We start from the raw sequence: 12,897 nt of genomic DNA on the forward strand, positions 1-12,897 counted from the left end.
TTAAGACTAATTGAAAAAATTTACAAACTTAAACGTTCAATCACAGATACTTATAAATTACCGAATAATTATGTGAAACTTATGGATGATATATGATATGACTTTAAAAGTCAATATTTTGGCCGAAAATAGCCGATGAGGACTATATATGAAGAGTAAAATATGCCCAATGCTGGTCACGGCGTGTGCCTAATGCAGTTGCTACTATAAATCTAATTATTCCATGGCAGTAAAAGAGATCGGTTGCTTTAAGCCCGCCGAATGGCCTGAGTAGTAATAAATTTTATCGCTACTTCTTCCTAATAGCTCACTTTATGACGCTGTCACTACCACTTTACAGTCTCGTTCTAAACAAAACCTGTTTCATTTCCTACAGGAAATGCAATGCCTATTCAAAAACTTCTAATTTTGAATCATTGCCAAAACGTCAGAATACGATTTTTCCTATTTATTTACCGAAATTCTTGGAGTTCATAGATGATTGTTAACGTATACACTGTTTAATTCTTATAAAATAATTTGAATTTCAAACTAAATATTTCATAGCTCATGCATTATTATTGTTATTATTATTTTTATCAATTTCCCTTTTTATTTTTCCCCATTAGATATATTTCTAAATGTTTTAACCTAAAGTGACATATCCTTGAAAAATACAATCATCAACCATGCTTCCAAAAATTACTCAGTGTCTGCAAAATAATCATTCAGGAACCCAGTTTTTTATTTTTTAGCGCATCATTTATGTTGCCTGTTTAATGATAGACGGCAAATTTAATTATAGACCCAAATCTTTTAATTGCGCTTTTTTCATCTATAGGAAGCTTTTACTCCAAATAAAATGAAATAGGTGATTTAGTGTAATTGTTATCCTTTTATATCGCGGCAGAGGTTAAAAGAAAAAATATTAAGCCCTCTAAATGGAACCCTTTGAATAAAAAAAATTTTAACCATGAATTTCTGACTGCTCTTCTCAGAAATAATGTTGAGTGTCAAATTGATGCTTTGGAATGGAAATTTGGAAAATACATATTTACTTAAATAAAATTACATTCCTGCTTAATATATACTAATTAATGATAATATTGATTTTGATAAATTCTCAAAAACCTTTGAGATGACAAGCAATATTCCTGTTTAACTTTAGTACCAATGTGAATTTTTAGGGAGAGCATGATAACTAGTTGGTAGTGGGCTTAGTTTTTCACTATCTTTCTCGTTTTGGCTCAATATTCCGGTAGAAATAGTGCTTTAGTGATTTACGTTTTCAAAATTTTCAGTTTCTTTGGTTCAATTGCGATTCGTTTCGCGAAAAAAATTGAGTGAAAATCATCACTACTGAGTATTTAAAATTTTCTTTACTGTGTGGTAATTATATCTAAAATCCCTGAAATATGAATTGGAAAATTTATGATATTTTAGTTACTCCTAATTAAATAGTTGAACGTAATTCATATAACCATATTGAAATAAAATGTGGATAGACTCTGCGCCCCAGTCAACAGCCCCAGTTAAATTCAACTACGGATCCTCCTGGTGTGTTCGTTTGATGACTGAAATTATCTTGAGGATACTTGTCTGGCCTTGTCACCAGTTTTGATCTTTGCGATTCCAAATCCGTTCATCTTCTCGTTTCTCCCCTAAAATCTGTTTTCTCTCTCCTGCAAGATTGAGTCTTGGTGATTGCCGGTGAATAAATTTGCGAGAGAAGAAGAAGCGAAGCCCTCCCCGCTTTCCCTCATCCGAACCGCAGCCCTTTTCTCTTCCCGCGCATCAATTCACCCTCACCTAGACTCATCCCCATTCTTCGCATCAAGAATTCCGAGTGAGTGCTGGGTCGTCTGCCTAAAGGTGTGGGAATAGGGATCTCCCTGGGAAAGGTGCGATGGGAGAATTTGGAACCGAGGTTTAGGGGCGTTTCTAGGCCGTCGTGGGAATGAGCGAGTTCCGAGAGGGAAATAGTGCTGTGAAGGGAAAGAGTTGAGGTCTCCACGTCTCTCCTCTAGGTGGGCGGGTGAGAGGATTTCATAGAAGCAGGCAACAATCAAGTGAAGCGCAAGGCTCGTGGAAACTTGGGGTGCTCTCTCATACAGCTTTGCTTCGAAAAATATTTGGATACTTTGAAGCCTGTTCCTAACGACTTTCCCACCGAATTAAAAAATTTTCACCGAAATATATATCCACCAAAAATCCTCCGTTATTTATTTCATGAGAGGAAAATTAATGTTTTTAAGTACTTTGATATTGAAGTTTTAAATATTGAATCCTCTGAAATGATTAAAAACAACACATTATTTAATTAAAATATAATTTTATGTATATATCGTTCTTTTTCGATATCGTTCTTTTTCGATATCGTTTTTTTCTATATTATACTTCTCATTTAGCTACATCAAGAGTTAATATCTCTAGCCACAATTGCAAATAAAATGCGATTTTGGTAATTTAAGTTAATTGGTATTATTTGAATTTCAAACTTAACTTTTGCATTTTAAAATGTCTCACAAGTCAAGCCAACGCCAGTGGAAACTTAGCGTGCTTTCTAGCTATGAATATGCTCGCTTTGCTAGGCGCAATATTTGAATCATATACTTTGAAGCCTAGTTCCAACGACTTTCCCACCGAATGAAAACATTTTCCAACAAAAAAAACCTTATTCACCTCATGAGAGAAAAATTAATGCCATAAAGTACTTTGGTATTGAAAGTTTATATATCGAGTCCTCCGAGGTGATTTTAAATTTGGGCAATGGAATCCTAATAAGCCATTGAACCGCCCAGTTTTCAATATAAATGACTTAATTTATAGATTGTTTGCCAAGTTTTTTTCTAAGTAATACTTCCTTCTTAGCTTGATCACAACACAAAATTTCCATCCGTAACTAATAATGAGCACAATTTGGCCGATGAAATTATCTAAATTTGCATTTCTGACTTATTTACATTTTTCACCGCCTGTGAGAACGATGGCAGACTTAGAGAATTCAAGGCATATCCAGAATAGTTGGAGCTATACATATATATGTATTTATTATATTTTTCTTTTGTATTGAGTTTGCTAATACCTCGTGCCGTTCTCAAGGAAGTTTGTTGAATTTTGAGGATTCAATCAAAACGGTTTTAATTATAGGTTGTCTTTCACCGATTTATTTTCACGGTACTTCTACTTACAACGCAGCGGCGTCATCTTCAGGTACCTATAAGTACCTTCAGGTACCGTGAAAATATATTGGTGTAAAAGTAAAAACTTTTTTCTTTTAATTTGCTCAAAATGAACTTCCACAAAGTTGAGCCAGAGACAATAGAGATGATAGGTTCTCTATTATAGTCATTTTTGAATATTTTCCACGTTAAAATCCAATTGACGACTCTAATTTTTTTGCTTTTGAAACATCACTCAGTTATCCCGAGTGAGGAACTGTACTACAGATAGGAAAAGATACCACAGTAATATATACCTAGCAGTTATTGATGTTAGCTTCATAAGCACCCAAACTTCTTTGACTTTGTCTTTTTATTCGCCTTAAGGTTAGTGGGTATACCAACTTCTTCTTTACAAAGCCAGTATCTTTTTAACCGTGTATATTTGATACCATAGCTACAAAGCATTCTTTTATTGCCATACAAGATCAATAATACTCAATAAATGCTTCATCGATGAAGATAAATTTCCCTTTGAGTGACGCGAGGGTGTCCATATATTTATTTTGTCTTTTATAAACTAAATAATCATTTTCTGTCCTTCCCCAATCATCTGCTCTTAACAAGAGCCTCCATAAGTTTGTGGGCTTGGAATAATGGCACAGGATCACAGCTTTGAGAAAGTCCTAATAATTAAATAGAGGGACCTGTAATGAGAAATCTTTTGCTGCCTATTGCCCATCATTCAAGACTTTCAAGTTTTATTCATCAAATAAACAATAGTCCGCAGCTGTGAGTGCAAAAAATATAAGACTAACAGGTTAATTTTTGGTTGATCGAGGAAAAGATGGCCAAAATCTCGTAAAAATGCTTTAAGTAGGGTTTTACCGTAAGATGTCGCTTTTACATTATGCTTAAAGTGCTCTTGAAAACACTTCTACTAAAACCTCTTGGTCTAGCTAAGCCTCTGCAGTAGTGTAACGTCAGCCTGTCCTCATCAAATATTTACTAATCTGACCCTTACCGCTCCTCTTCTTAAATCGTTAGAATTTGATCACTCCTCTCAAAAATGTACAAGATACGTTAGCCGTTTCCCAAAGAGACCCATATGCTTTCGCAACGGTAGGAGTGCTGTACATGCACGATAACTCTCCTGTCTCTCAGCTTTCCCAATCGGACATTTAACATTTCATGGACACCACGGTTGTCGCAAGTGCGCCTTCAAGCTAGGGCACAAAACAGAGTGAAAACGGCAATTGGTTGGGTGGCCAACGGTAGCGCGGTAAGGCGTCCCTGTCGTAACTTGAGGGTAAGAAAGATGACCTCGGCAAGTCAGGTGCTCTGGGAAACCCTTTGGTGTATTATTATTTTTTTATTTTGCCGCAAGAGGGACTCGCGTGGCGATTGTTAAATGCAGAACCCTCCGTTCCGCAACCGCCTCGACTCATAATGCATCCTCTCCTCTTCCGTGCCTTCACTTTAGTGCCGCATGTGCTCCAGGACCGTATTTGCTGTAAAAACAAAGTGCCCACAAGCTTCACGATCTGGCGGTGAAGTAGTGCTTCGCAAGTCTTAATCCTTGCGAGTGCTCTAACTAATTTAATCCATGTGATTCCAACACAAGAAAACAAAGCGAAGTTTACATTAAACTGGCGTGTGAGGAATCTAGATTACGATAACTCACAGCTTTTTGGTCAAAACCTTAAGGCATATAAAACTTATTCATGTTTTTCACCTACAATTCCTTTCCATAAAAAAGGACCTAATAATTTCTGATACTATTCCTAGATAAAATTTAAATAAGCACTTCACTACCATTTTTTATTATTTTTTTCTTAACGAAAAAGCTTATCTAGGTTAGGCTGAAAATGTTTAACTTGCTGTTTTTATTGAATTAAATGCCATTGAATTAAAAATACAGTTAAGATGATTCGTCTTAGGATTTGAGTTTAAGCTTTTTGTAGGGGGGTAATAGTTCAGTAATAGTTATAGTACCTTTTCTTTTTCTTTTTTTTTCTTTTTCTTTCCTTGGTTATATTTCTACTTTAATAGCATAAAAAACGTTGTATAAATGGTTTAAAGCGTGAAAAATTTCCATTTAAATAAGCGAAAGAAATATCTTCGGAAAGGTACTCGTGGTCATATGGCAATTATGTACTTACGTACAATAAAAGGAAACAGCTCGAATGACAATCGCCTGAGATATTGAGCCTACGGATTAAGGAATTACATCATTTAGGAACATGAATTACTTAATTTAGGAACTAATTAATCAATCAAAAAGATTTCAGTCAGCGACGAGTTATTCATGTACCAAGGATATTTCAAATCAATCTAATCATCCTCCAAAAGATTATAACATCTATTGAAATTTTGCGTTACTTAGCTCACCATGTATGATTGTAAAGAGAATTTATATAAAAAACATATTCTGAAGCAGTTACGTAATCAGTTAAGCCATGCAAAGCTAACTCGGAGCCGTTGTGACTATATTCTTTAAGTCTGTAGCAGCATAACTTTACCCTCCCGCAAGATTTACCTTTACACTCAACGTGTTAACATTTAGAAGTCGACTGAGCTCAAACTTGATTAATCGATAACATTCATTTAGGTATTTGTCATTTATCGATTACTATGTGCAGCAGTGGTGAAATTTGTATAATTTTTTTCCTTCTGCTTCCTTTGCTTTCAGTGTGCAATGTCACCCTGGACTCGAGAGTTCTCAGGTCCCGCTCCGGCAAGACATTCGGTCAGATCAAGTCCCCTTCCCTCGTCGGCCCCGGATCCTGTTGGTATTTACTCCTGGCCGATCGAAACCAGCGCATCGAGATACAGGTGTACCGCCTCGTGAGTGTAGGACACTTCAACGGAACCAGGTACTGCATACAAATACCTACATATCGACTTCCACTATTTTATTTTTGTGTAATATTTTTCCCATACCATTAGATGACAACTATAAATCTCCGTAGCACTCTTAAACTTCCATTGCTGTAAATCATTGCTCGCAGTCATAGGACTCATCTTTGCGTACTCTTTTCTCATGATATAAGTGCCGTTTGTTTATTCATTGCATTCAGTGATTACACCTTCTAATTATTTGAAATCTCTATATTATGCTTCAATTACCTTAAGTACTATATGACTTATATTTTGGAGCAATATTTGTTTCAAATTCGTACGTATATTAAAATACCTAGCTGAAACATACCATCCCAAACAATTTGTAGAGAATAGAGTAGAATCTCTATGGACTTAATCTCACTATAAGGAATAATTATCTTTTTAATGGGCATGTACCCTAGTACGTCAGTATTCTCCCAAAATATTTTTAATGATGGATTATTGTTTGTTTATCATTATTCTCAATGATGAATTGCCAGGTAGCTTTGTATTTATCTTCTGCTTTATATAAGCCACTTAATCACTCAATCGATTTCACTCACTCAACCATACTGTGGGACTTATTATCATTATCGACCCATCTAATAGCTTTTTATGGTAACGGAAATTAATGGTCCGTGCAGTAGAAAAATCCATCTTTCCCTTTCCTTGACTCCCTTCGTCATCCAAGGCCATGATTATGATTTATATATTCCTCTATCTCCTTTAAGTTCTTAATGGAAGGAAAGTGGAGATAATTATCACGGACAGAGTCGACACTTTCATAATGCTCAGCATTTAAAATATAAACTTGTACTTAGAGTGGTTTAGTGAACAGCCTACGGACAATGACTTTTAAGTCTGAATTTTAGCCACGGAAAAATGGCTGAACAAAACATTTATTCCATGATTCGTTGATAATGATGTCTAAATCAACTTCAAGTGCTCCACGTTTGCTCTTCAAAGTTACAAGAAGAGTGATTCAGGTGGCCGCGCAGTAGAAAGCCATAGACCTCATCAAAAGGCCAGGTATGATACTTTATTATTCCCCTACTCAGCAATTGCTAATATTAGAAATGGATAGAGTCATTATATAAAATACTCACAGATATATTTGTATTATGTCAAAGTCGTGGTGATCTTCTTTCTATGTAAGTTAATAATGTAATATTAATGTATATAAAATTCCAATCGAAATGCATAATATGGAATAAAACTTAGTCATCGATGTCGGCAAATGGGCGACCTTCCCTGACACGAAAAGTACGAAGTGGTATTCATTTCTTCATTTAAATCTTAGTCGCACGCACTGAATTCGAAAAATTTAGTTATTAATATTTTCTGTCAGAGTGAATGTAATGGAACAAGTGAGAGTCACGCTGCGTCCCTTTACATCCGGCGTGCTCCCTCCGAGTGGTCATGACGTCATTATTAACTGATCCCACGAGTCTCCAAGTAATGTGCAGCTGAATATATCGACCACACTGCATTTGCTTTCAGTTGCAATTCGGGTTACCTTGAACTCAGCGAGGGACCTGAGGCCTCCGGCAAGAAGAACAAGGGCAAGAGTGGCGGGGGAGTCCCGAGGGTCGGTGGCGGACGGAGCTTACGGCTCTGCGGGGAGAACGAGAGGTTCGCGCCCCCCGCCGTCATGTTCGCTGACCGAATGTCGGCCACTCTGCTTTTCAAGTAAGTGGACCCCAACTATTTTATATCAAGTTAATAGGATCCTAGGCTTTCCCGACGAACTAGTTGCATGAATTTTTCTCGGGTTCTACCCCGGGCCAGGTTTTCCATGAGCGACGTTTCGATGCTCGACCAGCAATCGGGGCAGGTAACTCATGTAACTGATGATGATAGGCGAGTCTACCACTGAAACGTCGGCCATGAAAAACCTGAACAAGTGGAGAACAATAGTAGACTTCTTGAGACATAGGTTATGGATTATGGTCCGAGGGAAAAGTGGTATACTATTTTGATGCACATTTCAACATTTGGTCCTCTAAGCGTACCCACTTAGCGTCCACAAAAGTTGACTTTCTGATTTTTTTCCTGGAATTGCATTCGAAAATCCTAAATTTTTTGAACGTCGAGAGACATTTGCGTAATCTCACAAAAACACTTGATGCGGAGGACTCGTCATTCCCTCATAGCGGTTTCTTACGTCTAATTACTAGTCTTTGCTCTGGCATAAAATTTATGAAGTGGTCGCTCATAATGGCCCATTCCATTTGCTCTAAAAGGGAGCTAAGTAAATCTGTCGATTGTCAAAGAAAGGAATGGAATGAATGGTGTGGTCAGTTATGTATAAAAAAATTTCATTGACATATATTGGAGGATCTCATGTTTTTCCCTTTTCCAAAATGAGGAATAAAACTTATTTGTTATCCAACTGGTGCTTGAATATCAAGTTGAGTTGCAAAAATTATATATTTAACAGGTTTATATCATCTTGAAATCACTACTCGTTACCTTCTTTTTCCATTAATGGGTATCTTTCAATTTCAGGATGTTTTTGATCTTTTTTTTTTCGATTTCAATGGCAACATCAAGGATATGATAAGAATTGAATGGATTGAATAGGTGATGAGTAATTAGACTAATCAATAATTTTCTACTAATAAATGTTTAATTTTCGTACTAGAGACATGAGTTATTGATAACATCTAGATTTTATTTTTATCAACAATAAATTTGATTCATTAATAATAACCACCAAAAGTCCACAATTTTCAATGATGAGGAAAAGTTGTAACAACAAAAAACAACATTTTTAGTCATAACTTAAAGCATACAAAATACTAAATTTATTTTGTTTTTAATTCAAATAGATGTTATTTTCAGTTCATGCATTAATTTATTTTAGGACCCATTAAAATGTACGTGTACAGTAATTTTGGATTGTATACACCCGCCTGTAAAGCAAATGAAAGAGCCAAGAGTGTTCGGCCTAAGCCCAATTTCTGGATTGGAGAGATGCCAGGGAGGGTGAAGGGTTTGGGATTAAGAAAAGGGCAGTGTGAGAGAAATGGGTTACGCAAGATCTTCCAGGAATTAGGAGAGCGTAAGGGCCTTGCGAAAACCTTTCCTTGCTCTAAAACACGTCTCTCCGTCTTCCCTCTAATCTATTGACATGTGTCCCTTCGCCTCTCGTCCACGTGGACAAGCTTTCCCCGATGATGAATGTAAGAGGATTTTCCTGGGTCTCGAGGAAGGTCGGATGCCGGAATTTACTTGCTGTGAAATAGCATGTCTTTGAGTCAATCACTTTGGATGTAAGTTTTTACTTATCACTGGGGGCCAAATTTGTCACACATTTCTAGGTCTTCAAACTATAAGATCATTATCTGCGCGAAAACGCAGCTTAGTTTTAATATATATCGTATTTTGCTCGAATAACACTATGGCCAATGCAATCAAATACTATTTTTGTGGAATTTGTGGGTTATTATCAACGCAAAATATCGAATGGTTTCGAAAGGGGCGCATTTGGGGGTTTAAAACCCCCATCATCCGAGAGCATTTCTACCAGGATCATTAAAGTTCTCATTCAAAATTATATTTTTAGTAATTTTATGAACAGTTACGTCGCGTTTTTAATTTTTGAAATTATATTTTTTTAAGCAAATTCTGCTTTAAGTTTACTGATTTTAACAAGTTCGGCTACTGTACTGTATTGGTATAGTGCATGATATGTCACAGCGTTAGCACAAATATAACTAGAAAGAAATTATGTAAGATTTTGCACTTTCCCGGCGAACAGAATGCATAAACTTTTCTCGGGATTCCGTGCGGGTAAGATTTTGTAAAAGCGCCAACGATTCAGGTACGGACTCGCTACCCATTTTCACGGCTGCATTGCAGAGATTCTAAGATTTATGTAAGGTTTATGTATTCCAAGGTATATCCGCTCGTATTCCAAATCAGCTTTACATATTCATGAGATAGGAGATAGGTGAATATTATCTATAGTAATATTTTGATTTATTATATATTAAATCAATGCTCTGTACATGAATAATAGAAGATACAATTAGAATGGTTATAGTATAAATTATGAATAACAGAAGATTTCTCCCGATCTTCAAGCAGTTGTAGCCTTAGTTTCTGCAAATCAATTGAATGCCAAATCTTTTTTAAATAAATTCTAGATTAAGCCACGCCCGTCTTCCTGCAATAAAATCACCACGAAGGCAGCATCGCTGACATGATAAAATCCCAGTGGTTGGTCGCGGAAACTATTTTGAAATTACTTTCCATGACGCCTCACCAAAGTCATCATCAGTATTAGTGCTGTTGACTTTTCTTTTTGCGTTAGAGTGAGGGGCTGTGAGTTGAAGCGGTTTTCATTGCAAGGGAGAGCAATGGGACTGAGAGGCTTGAAGGATGAGGAATGCTAGCCGTGTGAATGACACTGCTAGGAGAAGTATGGGAAGAAGCGTTTGAGTGCGCCAAAAGGACTGTGAAAGGGTCTTTTTTCTTCGAGCAGGGAATTCCTTTTCGCAGGGGTTGACGTGGAGGGTAAAGGATGTGTCCAAGAACCCTTTAGCTTTCGCAATATTGATTCTCTGGAAACAAAGGGTCTGCGTGAGTAACAAATTCGTCTGAGTTCGTCAAACACTTTTATTTTTAAAAAATCGGTCTTCATATCAATGTCTTTTGTCTAAAGACGTGTTTTAACTAAGTTTATTGAATCAGGATTATCACATGGAAACCAATTAATACAATAGGTAATAAATGGTTTAGCAACCACTCACTAATTCCGCTACGGAGAGCTCATCTTTTTTACCCAATTTTACATCAGTTTACCATCGAAATTGGCTTTTGGTATATTTCACAACTGTGGTAAACTCAAATGTTTTTCAAATGATCATTAATTAAGGAAAACAGTATTTCAACGTTATAGTCAATTGCTATATCAATTATATTTTTGCTTCAATCCGATAAATTTGAGAAACAGAAAAAAGTACGCATTTAAGGCTCTCATTCACAATGCTGTATATTTTGCCATTTTTACGACGAGTAGTTATAAGATACGTTGATAAGTTTTTATTGAGACTTTAGAAATCGTGGGATATGAAATAAATACGAGGTGACAAATACGCGTCCCCTTGGCGGACGATAGAGGTGGTACTCGGTCCCGCGACTCCGGTAATAATCACTGAGGCTTAAAAAGCCGCCATGCATATATTAATATAATTAATATATTTAAAATATTTTCTCGTGCGGAAATGTATTTCGCATATCTTCTGCAACTTAGTAATTATCTACTCTCTTTTAAACGTTTATTAATTTCTCTTTCTTTGATGTTGTATATTGGGTAACACCTTCATGTTTGATACTCATAATTTTTACACTTAGGTAATCAAACATATCGATGGCTAAGTTCTAGCAACACGTATCTCAAAATTTGGCCGGTCTGAGTCAATAATGCTAATACTGTTAATAAAAAATAGAATTCAAGCAAAAAACAACTATTTGTTTGCAAATGTATATGTACTTCTTTTTCAGTTTCATGTATTTTTGGTTTTTAATTTCAATCAAGATTATATACAATTAAAAAGAATTAGTTTTTTTGCTCTCCTGAAAATTTGCTATTTTTGGGATACGTGTTTTTAGAACTAAGCCATCGATATATTTGAGATGGTGAGTAGCCAAGGGGTAAAAAAGATTTCTTTCTAAACAGAGGCAGGTAAAGTTAATTTTTAGAAGAAATACCCAAAAATTTGTTGCCAAGGTATACGAGTGAGTCTCAGGCCTGTGGTGACATCGAGTGGAAAATCAAATGCACTAAGTACGAAATATTTAATTGATCTCGCTTGTTTTCTATACCTTATTTCAATACGTAACTGTGAATATAAAAAAGAAATCACTCGCACCCCTTGGCTTCCAACCCACTCATATGACATAGTTATCGTAAATTGTGCAACACCATATTCTTTTTTATTCGCGTCTCAATTTTGATCAACTAGAAGCCGCCATATTTATTTTATGGCCGCTTATCGTGAAACCTATTTTATTTCTCCTTCCTTTCATCCGTTCACCCACTCACTTTTTGTTTTACGAAACCTTGGTGTAGTTCATCTCAATTTTGTCCCCAGAAAGTCCCTTTCACTCGAGGCATTCTATTGCATCTACATGAAAGCGATCTCACGGCACAGATGCGTGTTTCATCGTAGATATTCTCTCGTATCCATCTTGATGCAGTAATGGGCCGCTCTTCACGGAGTATTGACCTCCCCACCACCCTTATGCCGCCCTTGTATTTCCCCACGTCTCCACCCCATACTTCCCCACCCCATCAATCCCCTGCGGAGTGTCTCTTCCAGACTTCCTTCCACTTCCGATCGCTTCCATTTCCACTTCCGGCCCTCCCCTCCCTCTCCTTGCATCCATTCCTTGCTCTCTCCTCATCCCACGGCACCGTCTCGCCTCCCTCATTCCCTTCAAAAGAGCCGCACTTCTTCCATACCGCTAAGAGCCTTCCTCCATTCTTTGGAGCCGTTCCATTGCTCCGCTCCATTTCACACGCGCTTCTTTCTCCAACTCTCCCTCTTTCATTTTTCTTTCTTTCTTGACTTCATCCACGGGACGTTGATATCTCCCATTCTGGACGATTCCGAGGGAATCATATCATCACCTTGAGGAGGGCGGCGGCCAATTCTCGTGGCCATTTACTTCCAATTTCCCCTCAAATAAAGAGCCATATCAGCGCTTTGTTTGATGAGGTACGGTTCGGAGGCTACAGGGCGAAGCCGTTGGGAACCCACAAACCCAAAACCTCTTTGCTTCGCATGTGTTTTTCTTACGGTCATATCTTCGTGATAAGTTAGCTTCAGGAAGTTAGCAATTTCAGCACAAAAGGTTGCGTGAA

At 37.0% G+C, this 12,897-nt stretch overlaps 1 protein-coding gene across 1 annotated transcript in view; it reads left to right on the top strand.

The window, feature by feature from the left end:
- Window positions 1–12,897, top strand: part of LOC124157230 — a 126,797-nt gene that overhangs the window by 94,858 nt on the left and 19,042 nt on the right. Inside the window, 2 exon segments of the mRNA XM_046531791.1 lie at window positions 5,833–6,016; window positions 7,524–7,712. Of these exon segments, the coding sequence (XP_046387747.1) occupies window positions 5,833–6,016; window positions 7,524–7,712 (373 nt within the window).

The sequence above is a fragment of the Ischnura elegans genome, chromosome 4 (genome assembly GCF_921293095.1).
Source record: "Ischnura elegans chromosome 4, ioIscEleg1.1, whole genome shotgun sequence".
Taxonomy (NCBI): Eukaryota; Metazoa; Arthropoda; class Insecta; order Odonata; family Coenagrionidae; genus Ischnura; species Ischnura elegans.